Source organism: Necator americanus, chromosome V, assembly GCF_031761385.1.
Source record: "Necator americanus strain Aroian chromosome V, whole genome shotgun sequence".
Taxonomy (NCBI): Eukaryota; Metazoa; Nematoda; class Chromadorea; order Rhabditida; family Ancylostomatidae; genus Necator; species Necator americanus.
In genome coordinates, this window is record NC_087375.1 from 5427423 (window position 1) to 5446474 (window position 19052).

Genomic DNA, 19052 nt, shown 5'->3' on the forward strand with positions numbered 1-19052 from the left:
CGATACTATTTTTTATTTTTTTACTATTCGATACTTCAATTTGCTCGATTACACTCTCTAAGGTAAGTTTGTATACTTAATAAAATACGATTTACTTTTGATTATCCCTAACTATATGGTAAATTTATTTAGTGCAAGAAAATGTAGGATATTTCCTACGGTAAAATTAAAAAGTGATAGAAATCATTGTTAAAATCTGTACACTGTGTTAAATATATTTTTTGATGGGCCTCATTTCTTCGACATCATTTCCATCCGAATAGAAAAAATCGGATTATCAAGAAAAAATTTGGTTTTTCCCAAATATGTTAATATGCGAATGCTAATAGCAATATGCTTCGATGTGCTCACAAAGGTGATAATTTAACATTAAATACCCTAAGACTCTCATGTTAAAATAAATAGAAGTTTCTAAGGAGAATTTGTAAAAACACGAGCAGTAGAAGGATTAAATTCATCAACTGTTCAGCCGTAACGCCATAAATTTCCCACTCTGACAGCCATCGTGAAGATCATGGAATAGGATATTTCCATTCTCACGGAATGTAGAATATGGGATTTCGTAGTACACTTGAAAGCCCATCTAAAAATGTGCTCGGCTGACGGATTTTCATGGATTTCTGGAAATATCTGCTCTGGGAATTCGATCAGATAAGGACTTACTCCGGAGAAAATTCCCTGCGATGCACACGCGGTGGCCGCTGTTGCCACCCAATCACAACCGGCAGCTCGGGCAGTTTCAATCGCTCTTTTCGTGAGTTCTTTACCTAATCCACGTCTGTAAATATTTTCTTTCTGTTACATGCACAGTTGAATTTTTTTTCGATGAAAATTTTGAGACGTAAGTGTAAGAACATACCCTCTGTACTCTCTATGAACACATAATATGTCGAGTTTGAACACTTTACTGTTCGTTCCAAGTAATCGCTTTTGCCGATGCTCCAATGTGCTCACAAAGGTGATAATTTGATTTGCTTTGTGCTGTTTAAAGGGTCCTTTGAGAATGTCTGAAAAAAACTTAAATGGAGTTCAAAGATGGACAAAAAATGACGATGTTGGGGTCTCTAAGCGAATAGAGCGAGCGTACGGGTGTGGTTCACGAATATTAGGGTTATCACGCGCAATTCCCTTATAGAAATCCAGGGAAGGGGTGTGAAATAGCTTTGGATGCACAGGTATCGGCAATGATGCAACTTATCGTGTGATGTTGCTGGTAATGGCAGAAATTACACAGCTGATTCCTGATTTGTACTGATAAAATTTTGAAAAATTCAATTTTTTTGTTCAAAAATCGGAAAAGAAATGCAATTACCCTACCGGTAGTAGAATGGTTCGAGCAATTCACGATGAACCTGCTATTGTGCTACTTCTGTTTCTTATACAAACTACGTACGTTGAATTATGAACATCCGACGAACACTCCGAAATTCCCTGCGTTTTATTGTGTAACAAATTGCATCGTAGGAGGCACGGATGCAACCAAGGCTGTTTCCCACGCCTTTCTTTGGATGATTAAATAGAAGTGAACATGAGCAAACTCATGGAACCACTCATTTTTACTTTTATCTATTCGTGGAGAGAATCCAAGCTGCGTTTATGTCGTGAGATGCCACTTTTAAACAATTTATCTTTTGACCTTTAGATGATAACTGCTTTTTTGTGTATCTGGCTCTAATTGACTTTTCCTACCTATATTTGAAAACGGAAGTAATAAGAATAAGTAATAGTGAACTCATCAAGAACAAAAAATCTCCGAAAAATAAATGAATTATGAAAAACAACAATAAAAACTATAATTAATTAGCTATAATTATAATAATGAAAAGTAAAATTATGAAAAATAATAATAAAAATGTGCGGCTCACCGATGAGGCATAATATCGGTTAACAACACCTAAGCGCTCTATTACAAACGATAGAAAATGGCTAATCTCCAACCTTCGGCAAAGTCATGATGCTCAACGTCAATTTCTGCAGGGAGTGGTGCGATGACAGTTTCAGGCTTCTTGATTGAGCATAAACATATGGCGACTAACCTAAAATCAATTATTAAAATGTGAATTGCGTGTTCTTCTGCCTTTGGCATTGCCTAAACACTGCTTGTATAGAATAGAAATGAAATATATTGAGGTTTACAGGTTCTCTTATCTGCGAGGATAAAAACTTTGACTTAATACATCGGCTGGTCCCCGCTAGTCATTGTATAGGCGAACACACGTTCAAAAATCCAACGGTTACGAAATGCAGTGAAACGCGTTGGCGCATCCGAAGTGAGTTCATACGCCAGAAGCTTTTTCCTTTTATCCTTTTTTCAAAGGCATCACCCCACGAATCTGAGGTGGCATGGATTTCAGGTGGAGTATTCGTATACGGGATCGTAGATTAAGGAGAGGGAGGTGATTCCGTCCATTTCTTTCTAATGGCCGTACTTAAATGGCCGTCTCACCGGCAGCATCTCTTCCACTCATTTCGTTCCGCCATTGTCATCCAAGATGTTCTCAAGCTTCGTGAGCGACGTTGACGATTTCCTTAGCCTATCAAGCTGAGCTCTCGGTTGGTCAGCCGTGCGCACACGTCACCCATCTTGTTGGCGGTCACCGCATCTTTCGGACCGTTTTTTCTCATGATTCGGCCCATTATGTTTTGCTTTCGATACATATACGGAATCATCCGTCCTTTCCACTATCTCTCAAGAGTCCGGTGGCCCCCCTCTTCCTTTTTCATGAAAAACAAACTCCTTCTTTATAGTCTCCTCTCCCGTATACGAATACTCCACCTCAAATCTGCACCACCTCAGATCCGTGGGGTGATGCCTTCAAGGATGTTTTCAATCTTTTACTGTTCTTTACTTTTTTTTCAAGGTCCTACGAAGGACGACCTTTTTGTAATTTAGACTACCAAATATGTATCTTTTTACTTTTTACTCTCTTAACATCAGCTCAAGATTATTAAAGGCAGCATACCACGAATCTGACGTGGTGAAGGAATCCGGGGGAAGTTTAAGCTGGCTTGTCGACTGCGAGATCAGGGGTGGTTTTGCTCAACTCTCCCTAATAGTCGTAAAAAAGCGTAAAAAAACACGACACTTTTTTTGCGACGAGTAAAAAGTTCAGTTGCAAAGCGACACCTCTGTGCGCCGTGTCCAAGAGAGATCGGTCGAAGATCCATGATGTCTTCTCATCAACCTCTTCGAATGAATCCAATGAATAGACTTCTGAGAGGACCGGAACGTATACATAGAGGAGTGTTCTAATGTATCTCGTAGAGACTATTACGGTTCCCACGCCGTTTTTCATCCGACGGTTAGCGAGAGATTAGCGGAACCACCCCGTGTCCAAGGGAGATCGGTCGAAGATGATGTCTTCTCCGGATCTCGGAGTCTACAACCCTACCTCCAGCTTTTTCCGGGGATTCCCTCACCACGTCAGATTCGTGGTATGCTGACTCGTAGGATAATTTTTGAAGTGAGACAGCCACAACCAATTTTAAGGTGAAAACCTGAGCTAGGGCGATACCAAACAATGGACAGTGGTATAGCAGCCGAACTTCTTACTCCACAATACATGGCAGTATAAAACAATAATCCAAAAAAAATACGAAATTTCAATTGCGTACTAGTAAAACTATCATCTTTATAAAGTGACAGAAATTACAACGAACCGCTTATCGTCGTATACGACCGTAGAGTATTTTTCATGAGAGCATCCGTCTTCAGAAACCTTGTGAAACAAATCGACTACGTCTTCATTTGTTGGCCCTATAAAAACCTGACTTCCTACTAAATCCTCTAAGGAATTACCGAGTAATACATCCTTCGGAATACTTAATGGTTAAGACCAACTTAACGCATGTGCCATTGGCTCGGTTGTACCGAATTCCGAGGTTAAAAACCTCTCAATATCATCCGCATGCTTCCGTGTAGCGATCTCGAAGGTCAGCTTAGTTGTCATCTAGAAAAAAGGATAAATGTGGTGCGGAGAGATCTCATTTTTCCAGAGATTGAGGTGGTTTTTGAAAATTACAGTGAATCTGCCACGTTATGGTTACAGGTTCATCTAAACACAGTCTTTTGTTTATTTACGAGATTTCTTCACATTGAGCAAGCTGTGAATGATGTATGTAGAGCATCGCTTTATCAACTACAAAATTAAAGCTTTCTTTACAACTATTTTTTAGAATTAACATGCCCTTTATTAAAGTTATCTATCTGGTTTTGACTCTAAGAAAAAAAATGTGCTGGCAATGCTTTGGGAAACGCATGAGATAATTCCAGAAGCAGGGAAAAAGATAATGGAAAAAGATATGGTCATGATTATGTCAGGTAGTAGAAATCTAAGTGAGATAAAGGATAAAGGGGATGAATAAGGATAAGGGATGGGATAAATGAAGTGAAAGAGAAAAAATAAAAGAAACACAGCATGAATAAAAGCTCAAATAGCTTTTTTCTGCTCTTATATTCTTACATTTTCTCGAATTTGTATTGAAGAACATATTCTGTAGCTAATTTCTCTAGCAAATTTAGTATCAGATAAGTAAAACGTTTCACGTACATGATAATATTATAATATTATACTATAACTTATGTTATATTGAAAAAAGTATAGTGACAAAAAAAAACTGCATTGAAAGCTAAAGACGAAGCCTGGAAACCCAATCAACGACCAGATGGACGTGACACAGATAGAAATTGTGGGCCATGAGGCGTTAAAAATTGAAAAGATTCTTATTTTAACAACATCCTCCCGTAAATTATGGTCATTGAGACTTGTTGTGAAGGCTTTCTTCGAAAAAAAATGAGGAATCTGAGGTTACGAGGACGACGGGGCCTTTTCGCACGCGTTTCGGGTTGCGTGCTCGTGAAAGTATTCCAGACCAGAAAACGATTTTGCTAACGGTTCAAAGAGTTGCGGCCACATGGGCACAGGATCTATGTACACTGAAAAGGATACCGCCCGGACGTACCAAAAATGTGAGAACACCCGAAAATATCGCTGCAGTGAGAGCTTCAACCGAGTTGTTTCCATCGCGTTCAACACGAAAACATGCCTCAGCTCTTCACGTTTCAACAAAAAAAACTATGAGAGGAATTTCGCACTTTCAAACTTTTTTATCCTCGTACCTCTGTACCAACCAAAGAAGTCCATATTCAAGAATAAATTAAAGTGATTTCGCCCGAAATGCTAGTGAGAGTGATGAAAAACATTAAAAGACGGCTCAAAAGAGCACCTCGTGAACGTTATAATTTTTAAAAAGTAAAGTGAAAAAAGTTCCATATCTAAATTTGGTGAATGAAAAGTTTTTCGTGAGATCTCATACTGTATCTTCTTCAATCCCCCTTTGAAATATGGAGTTATTTTTGTCGCGTATTGTCTGTCCGTTATAGGACCGTTCTTCCAGATAGAGGAAACACATGAAAAAAAGAAATTTCTTCACATTTTAACACATAAAAAAATTTCTTCGTGTTTAACCCTTTACTATGACAAAACCACGAGAGCATGGTTTAACTATGAGACACATTCATTCTTTTTTTCATGCCAAATAAAAAGGAACTTTTGATGAATGATCCGAATTTTCTGGAGTAGTCAAATGAGTGGAGAGGTTTCTTCAATAAGAATTTCCTAGGTGTTCTGACAGAGAACATTTATTTGAGATAAATTCAAGAAATTTATGTTAAGATCCGGTATCGTCTCGAAGGCGGGAGCGGTGATGAACGAAGTTGCCGATATTAATGATAAATAAGCGCACGAGAACTGTTTTGTACAGTGAACTGTTGCTAGATCAAGGTCAAAGGCAGAGTTAAAGGCATCATCCCACAAATCTGAGGCGGTGCAGATTTGAGGTGGAGTATTCTTATGAGGGATAGTAGATTATGAAGAGGAGGGTGATTCCGTCCATTTCTTCCTAATTGCCGTAAAAAAAACGGCTCGGAAGATGCGTGCACAAGGCTGGCGCGCTCCAATCGAACTCCTTGTAGAAAATAGTGCCCCGGAACGCCCGATGAACGATATCTTCCGGGCCGTTTTTTACGAGAATTAGGAAGAAATGGACGGAATCACCCCCCTCTCCATAATCTACGATCCCGTATACGAATTCTCCACCTAAAATCCGTACCACCTCCGATTCGTGGAGTGTTGCCTTTAACGAGGGACTAAAAGCACGTATATATGTACTTTGTCTCCCATTTTGTTGTTTTTGATTTTTGTCGACATAGGAATCGAAAACTAAAAGGTTGTTCATTCACCGAAACTCTCCTGAACGTAATTTACTAAACCAGTTACAAACTAAATATTTGCTTTCAAAAACTATGTTCCTTCCGGTTCTTCCAGGAACCGACAGCAGAATCCTATTTCTCTGACTGAAATGCGCGGCACTAAATCAATATGAGAGGTCAGACATGATGAGATCACGAGGAAAATTTTCGCGGAAGATCATGAGATCGAAATAAATTATGGCCGAACGATTTAATTCCTAATTTTCCAGAGGTTTACAAACCAATTTGAAGAAAAAAGTGCATCTAAAAAAAACAAAAGTTTCTTCATCGGAACAGAATTTTGAATGAAATCAGAGTTCCAAATTGTAGGGTTTTCTTTTCAATTTCTGCTTTCAATTCTTAAATACACATAACAAAAATTGCAGTTGAACGAAAATTGTCAACGATAATGGGATAGCGGAAAAAATGTGACAATGATTTTGTGCATGTCGCCGTTTCAAAAGAACAAGTTTCACTGTGAAAGGCGGCACGTAAACATCGTACAACAAAGAAAAATCATGAATGTGAACAACGAACATCGTCGTGGACGATCTTCTTCGACCATCAGAGAGTTTCCAGAGAATAGTCGGTTGTTAATGGTTCAAAATGAAGTTCCCCGTAAAAATTCTCCTGGAAATTCTTGGGTTTTTGTTATTTTTTCTATTCTGTACTCATTGCAACGTTTAAAAGGCGATCGAAAGGTACAAGATTATTCGATTCGCTTCTGAATGGGAAAGATATGATTTTCGAGTAATAAAATCAAATCGATCGTTTGAAATGGCGATTGTGAAAAGTACACACAAGTACAATAAAAGAGAAATTGGCATATCATCCTGGTAACTGCATTATTTATTGCTCATCTCACATATGCGTTGAGAAAATATTCAATAAAATGTGGCGGAATGCATGTAGAATGCGATAAATGTAAATTTAAATGGTAATTATTGATTAATTAACTGATTAATTAATTTAAAAAGTTACAATAATAAAAAGTAGCTATTATGATAAAAAATACGGTGACATAAAGGTGAAATAACTCAAATAATGACTAATTACTTAAATGAAAGTAATTTAATTTGAAATTGTCCCGTGTATTGAAAAAATATGTAAGATATGAAGAATATTTAGTTTCTTAAGAGACGTTACCTACAATTTTCACAGATCCACTAATTAGTTGTCAGAAATAAGAGCCCATGCCTAACTTACGATGAACTGAATTTACCGAATATATATTGATCGACAACGTATCAGCAACGTCAACGTTTTGACTTCTATTAAGGTTGAAAAAGAAATAGAAAAATTTCACGTGTATGTCTCCTTTTCTTAAAGAAATCCCAAAAATTTAGCAAATACCTTTAAAAGCATGTTTCTGGTGCTTTTAGAAAACTCCGAAACGGTTGAGATTCGATTTTACAATTGACGTGAAAAACTCCATAAGGATAATAATACCGCACTGATATGGTAATAATAATAATAATAATAATAATAATAATAATAATAATAATAATAATGATAATAATAATAATAATAATAATAATAATAATAATAATAATAATAATAATAATAATAATAATAATAATAATAATAATAATAATAATAATAATAATAATAATAATAATAATAATAATAATAATAATAATAATAATAATAATGAATACGAAAGAAGGTCTTAAGAAAAATTAGGGAGAAGACAGAACAAAAAATATATTTTGTCTCTCAAACTGCAAATAAATGCGATTGATCGTTTATCTCTACGAAAGAAGGGAACCAGATCCACTGACCTTTGACCTACCGATTGAAAAATGAACTGAAACATTTATTTCTTTTATCTAGTATATACTACTAAAGTAGATTTTTATTACTATTTAAAAAAATTAGCGATTTTACCAAGCTAAAGAATAAAAGAGTTGTTACATATGTTTTTTTGGACTTTTCTAGGTAGTACCTGGAAAGTCTCCTTGAAAAAAAAAACAGAGTAGAAAAAAGAGCGCGGAAGGGAACGAATGACAATACGAGCAAAAATAATTATTCTGGAAAAAAAACGATATTCAAATATTTTTTTGTCAAATACAAAATAGTTAGGTACGTACAGAGACGAGACGACGTTTCTACAAAGTTTAAATAACGGAGCGAGTATCCTGACTACTGCGCGCATCATCTTAGCGCAAATACCGATAGTAAACAATTCAAAACGTTCAAATCAAATACTATCCGTGCACTGCTAGACGCCGTTGACTTTCCCTGAAAAAGGCAACCAATTTGCTGGAGAAATTTCCGATTGACATTGTTGAATGCTTCTTTTTCCCTTATGAGCGCGAAACAGAAGTGGAACACTACCAATCAAAACGTTTAAGTGATTTGTTGATAGTCGAATTTAAGCAACAGCCAAGATTGTTAACAAAATTTATTACCGCTAACGTTTCGGCGTTGTCGCCTTCGTCAGAGCCTGGAAAGTAAGAACATTTGCAATATATCCTCTCAAATGCCTCACCAGAACAAGTCATCATCCCCAGGATATTACACCAAACAAAAATCAAAAAAGCCCAAATCGTTGTGCCTACCTTAGTAGCCCGTTGCCGATATCCGCTAACATCATAAACATTAAAAATTTTGTTAACAATCTTGGCTGTTGCTTAAATTGACATCAACAAGTTGCAACCTACCAAGATTCAAGGAAAAACTCGCACTCGGTTTAAGGATGTTTTTCAGAAAAAAAGTGGGATATTTTGATTTTTCTGGTACAGAATCAAAAAAATCTTCTGGCTTTCAGCTTACGCTAATACAAAAGAACAAATAGGATCAAATATCGAACTCTAAAAAGCGTTTTTCTGGTCTCAATAGCCTTACGTACTAGAAATTCTGTTTATGAATCGATAGATGATCAATAATCGAGGAAACTATTCAAAAACATAGTGGCAAGGAAACCAAGCGAAAGAAGCATTAAAAAAATCTATGAAACAGGAAACTTTTCTCTTTTTTCTGCTTTCCATCAAAAATTTCTAAAAATTGAAATTTATCAATATTTTGGATAAGGATAGAGTCGAACCCTAACCGTAAACCTCTGCTGATATTTGATGCAAGCATCAGAAGAGACTTGATATTCATTTAAAGAAAATAAATAAAGAAAATAAATACGTTAAATTATTCTGACTTTAGACCTTCCCTATCTCGCACAACCCTTGGAGATTTATTTCGAAGATCAAATACCGTAGAGCTCTTTGTTACAGGCATGGAGAGATCAGAGTTGTGGATTGATAAACTATGAGATCTTCAAAGAAAGTGAGATGAGAGGTTAGAATAAATGAAAATAATTTGAAGCAAAATAGAGCATCGGTCACGCCTTTTCAGGTGACTTGCAGCGAAATGTCTGTGTGTCCAGGAAACGTTTTTTTTTTGTCGCCAAACAATAGGGTTACGTGAGAAATTTGGCGCCACCAAAGTACACCTCAAACATCCATGTACTACATATCTGCACTTGTGCAAATGAATGTGTATCGATCTTTTTCCTTTGTTCACCAACAGTCTTAACCTTCCTTCTTGTCTTCGCTTATATTAAGGATATAGTTACCATGCGGCCGAAATTTTTCATTTCAGCTCATTAATACTTTATTGCTGAGGAAGAAAAATCATTGGAAACACTTGCTTATTCCTTTAAAACAAGCATGAATCCCTTTCTGATTTATAGGTTCGGTTTGTAGGTTCATATGACAATAGAACAATGTGTTCCTTCATGCGAAAGGTAAGCGTGGTAGCTCCTCCAAGAATGAAGGAGGAAAATCAGGAATTTATTTTTATGTCATTTTGTGAATCATCTTCTAAGAATAACTAAGTGGTTCATACGAAAGCATGGCAAGAATTATGTACATTAACATATTAATTTTTATGCTGGAAATCTATTTTATGTCCTTTCACGGTTTTTCTCAGGATAACTCAAGATTAGCGGGTGTGGCGCAGTCGGTTAGAGGTTCGTTGCAGCCACACGGTCGAGGGTTCGAATGCTCACCAAGCCTTTCATCCCTACGGTGTCGATAAATTGGTACCAGACTTGTCTGGGAGGAAAAAAAAAGCTGACTTGATCATCGGGTGGCCCCAAAGTCATCGTATAGGCCAACATGCGTTCCAAAACCTCAACGAATTCCAGTAAAACGCGTTGGCGCATCCCAAGTGGATTGATACGCCAGTGACTTCACTTTTTTTATCTTTTAACTGAAGATTTTGTTTGAGAGCAAAACAAGAATTTTTATTTTTAAAAAAATATAAAAGAAAATTTCTATTCAAGGATTCAATTAATATTCAATAACTATTTTTATTCATTATTATTATCAATACTTACTAATTCATATAAAATTTCACTGGGTAATTCTATTTCAATCTCCAAGTCCTCTCTTCTTGAAACCTCGGCATTGGGAAGTGTATGTATTTACCTTTTCTTGATTTGCTAATGAGGTTTAGGTGAAACTTTATTGTTGGCCTGACGTTTCGACAAACTCGTCTTTATCAAAGGGCTGAAAATGGTTCCAGGTCTCTGGTACCATGCATCTTCCATAAAACTCCTCCTCTATCCTTGCTGAGCCTCGATATTGTTCTAAGAAGTACGCAAGACCTTCAGAAGGAGAACAAACTGACCAGTCTCATCTACTAGCCGGGTTGGTGAACCACCGCTTTATTAAAGAACGCATTCTGGATTTCCGTCAGAAATCCGCCATGAATAACAAAAATGAGTGCTTGTCAATTACAAATGACTTCTTGGCGTTTGTAACACTCTGTGAGCTATGAGATTGTCCCACATGCAGTTCCTTAACGCTATCCAGACATCAGTAGTTAAGGATACTGGACAGTGCGTAGATTTCATCCGGATTGGTGACAATCTTTAAGAACGCGGTGGTTCACCAACCCAACTAGTCGGTGAGACTGGTCAGTTTGTTTTCCTTTCGAAGGTCTTGCGTGGTGTACTTCGAACAATATGGAGGCTTGGCGAGGAGAGGAGAGGAGTTTGATGGGATATGCATGGCATCAAAGACCGCGAATCATTTCCAGGCCTTTGATAAAGATGAGTTCGTCGAAACGTCAGGCCAACAATAAAGTTTCACCTAAACATCGTTAGCAAAACAAGAAAACGTAAATACACTTCCCAATGGCGAGGTTTCAAGAAGAGAGGACTTGGAGATTGAAAAAGAATTGCCCAATGAAATTTTGTATGAATTAATAAATATTGATAATAATAATATATGATAATAGTTCACCTTGATCATATATATCATTATTCACCTTGATAATAGTCACTGAATATTAATTGATAAATTTGTACATAAATTCTCTTTTATATTTTTTTTAGTAGAAATTCTTGTTTTGCTCTCATACGAAATCTTTAGTTATCCTGATAAAATCCTTATAAAAGAAAAAAATTAAATTATATTGCGCAATCGCGTTTTATACTATTACGTCGACGATTGAAGTTGGAATGATAAGAAATGACAGTTTTATTTCTAAAACAGCAAATCTACATAAAATCGGAGTTTTGTAGAGGCAGCGAGAGCCGCGAATATAGCCGTGGATAAAGAGATGTGCAGGAAAATAAATCCGTACGAACAGCTGAAAATGACATCTCGTCGACGAAGCATTAATTCAACGTTAACGTCTTTTTGCACTACGGAACAAGCCAAAAAAAGAGAGCATATGCGGTTTCTTCGAAAGAGAACTGCTTGAAAATACGAACGGCATGATCCCCCTACGAAGAAAACATGATAACACCGTAGCACCACTCACATACACGTAGCGGCAAGATAATAAGTGCTTACAGTTTAAGGACATAATTTTTAATTGTAGTGCTGATAATAGCAAGAATTTTAAGAAAAAAAAAAGAAGTAAAACACAATGAAATGCATGGGGCTTTTTCTCCAATTCTTTACATTCTATATATATTATATATTATATTATATTTTATTTTATTTTATTATATGTTTATCTATATATTTATGAGAGGATATATTTTATCCTTTCATCTTTCTTTTTTTATTTTATCCTAGAGATCTTCTCCAGTGTTTGTACGAACTGCAAATATTTATAATCTTATCTGTATTTATTTATTCATTTTTATTCATTTATTATTTTATTTATTTTATACAATATTTTTGTTATGATGTTTTTCCATAATCATTGAACAAAGTCAGCGTAGATAGAAATTATCCTTGATTTACAGACTTTCTTATCCGCAAGTTTTTGAAATTTTCTATCTCCTATAGTTCATATTCGCTTTTTATCTTTTCTCGCCTATTTTTAATTATATGGTCGAATTTTTTAAGTGACAATTTCTCTGGAACTTTCAAATAGACAGAAAAAAATGACAGGTGAGGAATAAGAAGTATTTCGCACTGAAGTAACAACTTAATATGTATATAAAAAGTATAGAAAAGAGTAGAGAAAGACAAATAATTGGTCTTGTGAAAAAAAAAAACCACAAGACATCAGCGAAACTGCGAAATTCGCCAAAGACAGCGCCGAGAGTTCGCGAAATTTGGCCGTTCCATAAATTTCTGGCCGTAGAACAATAAATTTCCTTTATAATCGCTATGAAGGCTGTAGATTTCGGGAATTCCGCCCCGCTCCTGCATTCCGTTGATGAAAAGCGCAAACAAGAGACGTAGACACCTCCACGTGAAAAAGATTAAAAAAGAGAGTAAATAATTATTGTTTCAAAGGAAAGACACCATACAGCAGAATAACTTCTGTTCGGATATTTCTTGATATGATTTTCAATTGATTTCCGCATATATAAAATCCTGAAATCCTATTCCACAAAAATAAACGATAATTTTGACGATTAGGAGCAACAATTTCGGATTTAAGAGCAAAAATGATGAGATAACTATATTCACTGCATTTTAATACGACAATTAGCTACATTTGGTGATAACGAGCTATTCAAATTCTCAAAATATTTCCCTTATTCCAATTAGAATAAATTCGTTATTCCTTTAAATATCATCGACTAACTCATACTTTCTCACCAATCGAATAATTCGACGATTTTTCCTTTGGGGCTTATTGGATTACCCGCTTTGTATAGGACAAGTTGCGATATCATCTTTTATACTATTGTTTTTAATGTTCAAACAATTTATTGGTATTGAATATCGAATATGTTGTAAAATTAAAACGTTAATTTTTAGACTTTAGTCGTAATGCCATAAATTTTCCACTATCGCCGAAATCCGGGAGATGGTTGAACACTGGTTGACCGTACTCACGAAATATTTCGAACGGAATTTCGTAGAGCGTTTGGAATTGCATCTGAAATGAGAGAAAAATTTGAATTTTTTTTAGTCTGAGTACCACAAAAGTAAATCGAAGAATTAGTTCTTCAGAATGTTCGATTTTCGATGAACCATTAATTAAGGTGATTCAATTCACAATCTTAACAGTCAAATCTCTCCCTGTTGTACAGACAGAACCGATGTTGTTACGTTAATGGCTAAAAAAGAAGTTTTAGAGTTTATAGTAGACTCAAATAGCTCTGTTTCGGTTCCGAAAATACCACTGAGTTATTTAAAACTTCGACTGGTTCAGAACAGCTTGTACGATGCCATTTGCGCAACATAAAACTGTATTATTTGTTCCATTTTTTATCCTCCCAGACAAGTTTGGCACCATTTTATCGACCCCAAAAGGACGATAGGGTTGGTTTGCACTAGGATGGTTTCCAAGCATCGACCGTGTGGCTACGACGGACCTCTAACCGACTGCGCCACACTCGGAGGTTGGAATCCGCCCCAGAATTCACCAAGCCGTTCATCCCTCCGGGGTGGATAAACTGACTTCCCTGGGAGGATAAAAACACTAACTTGACACATCGGCTAGCCAGCGGAAGTCATTTATGGGCCAGTGACACGTTCGTGAATCTCAAACGATTCTGAATTGAAGTGAACTTGGAGGCCCGTCCCAAACGGATTGACTAGCGCCAGAAACTTAATCCTTTATCCTTATTTGTTCCATAGGTAGACCAGAAGATTGCATGAAATACAGTGTAATCTACTTGATTTCTTGCGCGAGCTGTGGCAACGAATAAGTCGATGAAACAGCGCGACCGCTATGTACATTCATTTCAAAGAGCATGTGAATCGCAATAATAACAAGTCAAGAGGATCGACATCCTTAGGCACCCGTAGAAAATCAGAGCACGATGGAGCCAATTTTCAAATTAAAGGCATCACTCCACGAGGTGGTACGGATTTCAGGTGGAGTACTCGTATACGGGATCGGAGACTATGGAGAGGGGGGGGGGGGTGATTCCATCCATTTCTTCCTAATTGCCGTAAAAAAACTGCCCGGAATATACGGCTTCAGGCGTTCTGGCGCACTATTTTCCACAGGGAGTTCGACTGGAGCGCGCCAGCCTTGAGTCTCGCCGCATCTTCCGGGCCGTTTTTTACGGCAATTAGGAAGAAATGGACGGAATGACTCCCTCTTTATAGTCCGCCATCCCGTATATGAATGCTCCACCTGAAATCTGCACCACCTCAGATTCGTGGGGTGATGCCTTTAAGGTTCAAACCTTCATGTGCGAATCTAGAATGTAGGCTTCAAAATCGCCGGACGCATTTTGCCTTTAGCATTTTTTCCATGGTATCTTTCCACGCCAAAACCCCTATGGTGAACGGCAAGGGAGAATGTCCCTTGATTACGCGGGAACTCGGATGGCATTTCTCATTTAACTGAGACATTTGAATCAATCACCCTGGTGGTCGATTAGTCAATATCAATAATCAATATCAGACCTCTCCACTCCAAGATCATTTAGTGCAGTCGCTACATTAGTTGTTGAAAGACTAGGTTTAGAGTTTCTACGTGGAGTTCTGTAGAGAGCTGACCGCTTAGATTGTGAATTGAATTGGCCATTTCAGTCTGTAAAGAAGGCGATTTCCCGAAAAGTTAGTCGATAAAATCCACTAACAACCTCGTGTATCAAAAAGCAACACAATTAACGTTCACGTTTACAACTAATTTTTAGCCTTACAGCAAAAACAGAAATATAGCAGGGTCAAAACATGAATCAGGAGTGCAGTTGCGGTGCATTTGGGAACGCGCTCGAAACGGCGCAGTGGAGGTAGCAGTTGGAGTGGGGCAGTCGCAAACTGCAGCAATGAGTAGTGCCAACAAGGGTTTCGCCACGCTCTCAGCCGTCACGCTCCACCGAAGCGCCTCGCGTACGCAATTGCGTACCTGCTTCATTTCCTCTCGACCTTACTATGTTATTCTTACAGTTAAGTGGCAAAATCGATACTACTTACTTTCCTGAGAATTTCTTCCGATTGAAACGAGGTTACTGCTGATGCCACCCAGTCACAACCTTCTGATCGTGCTAATTCTATCGCTTTGCGTGTGAGCGCTTTAGCTATACCTCGGCTAGAAATAAAAAAAAACATTTCCCTGACGGGTTTCCAATGTGATGTATTATTTCACCGAACCCTCTATAGCTTGAATGAACGCATAAAGCGTTGATCTTAAACACTTTGACACCGGTTCCGAGTAGTTGCTTTTCTCTGTGTTCTAATGTTTTGAGAAAGGTAAATAATTGATTAGCATTCCGCTGTCTGTAGGGACCATTGAAAATTTCTGTGAAAAAGTCACATTTTAAAATACCCTATCACACGGAGAACTTTGAAAGATGAGAAGCAGAACGGAAATTTCTCACGAACCTTCAGCAAAATCGTGATTGTCAACATCTATTTCTTGTTGAACTGTTTCTTCGTTGTTTTTATATGTTTCGACCCGACATAAACATATAGCGACCAGTCTATATAAAGTAAAACATCTCTCACTCGCTACCTCTCAAAATCAATGTTTCACGTTTAAAGTTTGTCTTCCCGTATATGTGATGTTAATAATAGTATGTTGTTGTTATTGTTTGTTGCTTGTCAATAATTGTTCCATCCAAACCAATCCTCAAGACATCGTAAAATTTCCTGGTTCTCTTCTATTCAGAATCTCAAAAATTCACTTAAGAAAGCGACGGACGCATACATCAAATATTTTGTTCGGCTGCATTGCGGTTGCGTCGCGGGAAGCGAGCTTATCACGGAAAGATAAACAAAGCGGATTCATTCTTAAAAGGTAGCGCAAGAGAAGAAAGAGCAAAAACTTTAGTCACTCATCCTTTTATAGGTTCTAGCTGACTGGATGCGGGAAAAGGACTGACAAGTACCTGTCCTGATCATAAACAACAGTAGAAAATTTTTCGTTTGAGTATCCATCTTTAGCCATGTCATCAAACAAATCCTCAACGTCGTATCTAGTTACACCTTAAAAAAACTTCATAGAAAAAAATTTTTTCTTATTATTATTTAGCGCATTTGGCTCAACATCGTCTAGTTGTGTCCTTCTTTGTGCGACTGCGGGATCAGAGGGGCATTAATTCGGTACCGTAGGTGCCCATGCACCCATGGAAACCGCTGAGAAGAACGATAAGGACACCTTCTATGAAGAACTCAACGCTTTGATATTGAAAATACCCAGCATGTCGGAATTGACGCGAATGCGAAGATTGGACTGGAACTATGCTAGGAAATGCTAGAAATATAGTATTATCCAGTTGAGCGCACATAGGGTAACGAAAACTGTTTAACCTCCTTATGTGGACAGCCGGGGTTCAATATAATTTATCACGTTCAAGAGGACCCTTACGACAGCTCACGTAGAACGAACCCTTTTGATACGTAAAGAGTAGCACAAGCGAAAGATGAGAGCCCTCAAACTTCAGCGGTGCTACATTCTGACGAGGAACATTCCCCAGTCGGATATCTGAAAATCTAGAGCTGTTTGGGACGTCGCTTTCCACTCTGACCACCGTCCACTTTTTCTCAGCTTCAATACACAACTAACTCCATAGTGGAAACCGAAGATCGAAATTCCAACCGAAAGCGACATGGCAATCCGAAAGATGAGGATACAGAACGAAATTGTGCCAACGTCTGTCTATTCATGATATTCATGATGGAGCACAGACAAGAAAGAAGCTTTGTGTCCAGATTCCTTCACAAAGTGAATTCAGGACGCCACAAGGTTTCGGTTTCAATGCCGGGGAAGAAGTTCGAGCTGCATCTGTGAAAACAGTATTCACGTATAATTCTGCATGTGTCGCCTCAGCACTGGCGATAGCAAAAACGTAAGGAAGAAAGTCATTTTGTCAACTGCAAAAAAAGAAGACTAACTCTGGGGAAGCGTATGCTCTATTTAAACAGTATAGCGAAAAGGTGAAAAGATGTTCATCAGCTCTCAACGCTGCCAAATGGAATGGTCGTCTGTAAAGCAATCTTACCAACTTGGAATTGGGAAGCCCCGACAGCTTCTGAATTCGAGCAGATTCAGAGACCCACATGAGTGGTTGACGAAGAACCACCGTACAAAGCAAAGTCTCTTATCTATATTCAAAAGATAAATGGAGACAATCTGGTGAAGCTGATGGAATTAGTGCAATGCTGAAATAACTTCTTCCGTCTGGAATAGCCCAGTGTTTAGACGGATATAATAATTAAGTGTGAGAATAACTGATGATAACGGCCAACCGAGCGAATTCGCAATAGGTTCATTCACAACGTATTCGGCCAGCATGAATCCGTGAATATCATTCGCATGTTTCTGTGTGGCTACTTCAGTTCGATATTGGTTCAGCGTCTGGAAGTAAATCCTAGGTCTCCTTGTATTCAATATTGCTGATAACGGCGTTTTCTAACACTTACTGATGTAAACTTATGCATTATTTGCTGCCAAAGTTCACGTATTTTTAGGCCACGTATCTGGAAGAAAGCGTTTCCACACGGCCTTCTCATACACAGTCCTTCAGCTTTGCATGCGGATTTTATTATCTTCGAAAAGTGACATCTTATTTGCTGACCAAAAATACCCTACAAAAGCCCATCTGCAGAGTCCGCTTCAAAAATCACAAAAAAAAAATCGCAAAAAAAGGAACACACCCGACAGATCCCCATCAAGAAATTTGCGGTTCTGAACGGATCCCTACGGACAACCATTGCCGAGTTCATGTGTAAAAATGATGCAGCATGGAAGCGGAAAGAATATTTTGATGTCGCCTTATCACATATCTGTTTAAGAACCAGGACGGACATGTTCCAGTCTGTCCTAACTTCATTACTATCCTTCAAACTACCAGATCCCTATACCTACGCTCATGGCTCTCCTCACTGTTACCGCCAAAGTCAACCTTAACCTACTCCATACTGTTCCACTGCAGTGAAATTGCCGGTGCAACAGCAACAGTGCCGCTTGTGCGCTCTTTCTCAGTTTTCGCAACACACTCATTCTACATCCCTATTCTTGTTTATTTATTAGTTGTTGTTTCTTGTATTTCCATCAATATCGATCGGTCTCAATGGTGCTGCCGATGTATTTGCAGGCCAGAACAACTTAAATATCGGTGCAATTGTGTAAATGGCTCGGTGGTCCCACCTTGATTACAGATACCGTTCTCCACCGCTCCGCCTCGACGCCCTTACAGCTACGACGAGTTTCAGGTCGTTTTGTGGCTCGACAACAATTGCTTTCGTTCAAAGCTTCAAGTAGTTCAGTTGATTATGTCAATATTTCGTCAATCTTGCATCGAAAATAGCTGCAACTTAAGATATGAAAAGATAAAGTGTCTGGCGTTAATCAATCATTCCGCTTGGGATGCGCCCCCACGTTCACTTTAATTCAGAATCGTTTGAAGTTTACGAACGTGTAATTAGCCTATGCAATGACTTGCAGAGGCTAGTGGATGTGTCAAAGTCAGATTATAATTATAGATTAT

At 37.9% G+C, this 19052-nt stretch overlaps 1 protein-coding gene across 3 annotated transcripts; it reads right to left on the bottom strand.

The window, feature by feature from the left end:
• Nucleotides 1–457: 457 nt before the first annotated feature.
• Nucleotides 458–18288, bottom strand: RB195_012981 (uncharacterized protein; the record flags this gene model as incomplete). 3 transcript variants are annotated; one of them, XM_064202605.1, is made up of 16 exons in its annotated part: nt 458–583; nt 664–778; nt 860–1007; nt 1939–2036; nt 3661–3757; nt 3842–3950; nt 6788–6805; nt 7665–7918; nt 13450–13540; nt 15538–15652; nt 15715–15862; nt 15946–16043; nt 16452–16548; nt 17812–17920; nt 17986–18150; nt 18220–18288. In XM_064202605.1, 16 exons carry the CDS (start codon nt 18286–18288, stop codon nt 458–460), a joined length of 1857 nt encoding a protein of 618 aa, XP_064058485.1. The 3 variants fall into 3 exon arrangements, with proteins under 3 accessions (XP_064058485.1, XP_013297791.2, XP_064058486.1); XM_064202604.1 differs by lacking the exons at nt 458–583; nt 664–778; nt 860–1007; ... (3 more) ...; nt 6788–6805; nt 7665–7918 and having other exon boundaries at nt 13409–13540; nt 18220–18276; XM_013442337.2 differs by lacking the exons at nt 6788–6805; nt 7665–7918; nt 13450–13540; ... (5 more) ...; nt 17986–18150; nt 18220–18288.
• Between the last annotated feature and the right edge of the window lie 764 nt (nt 18289–19052).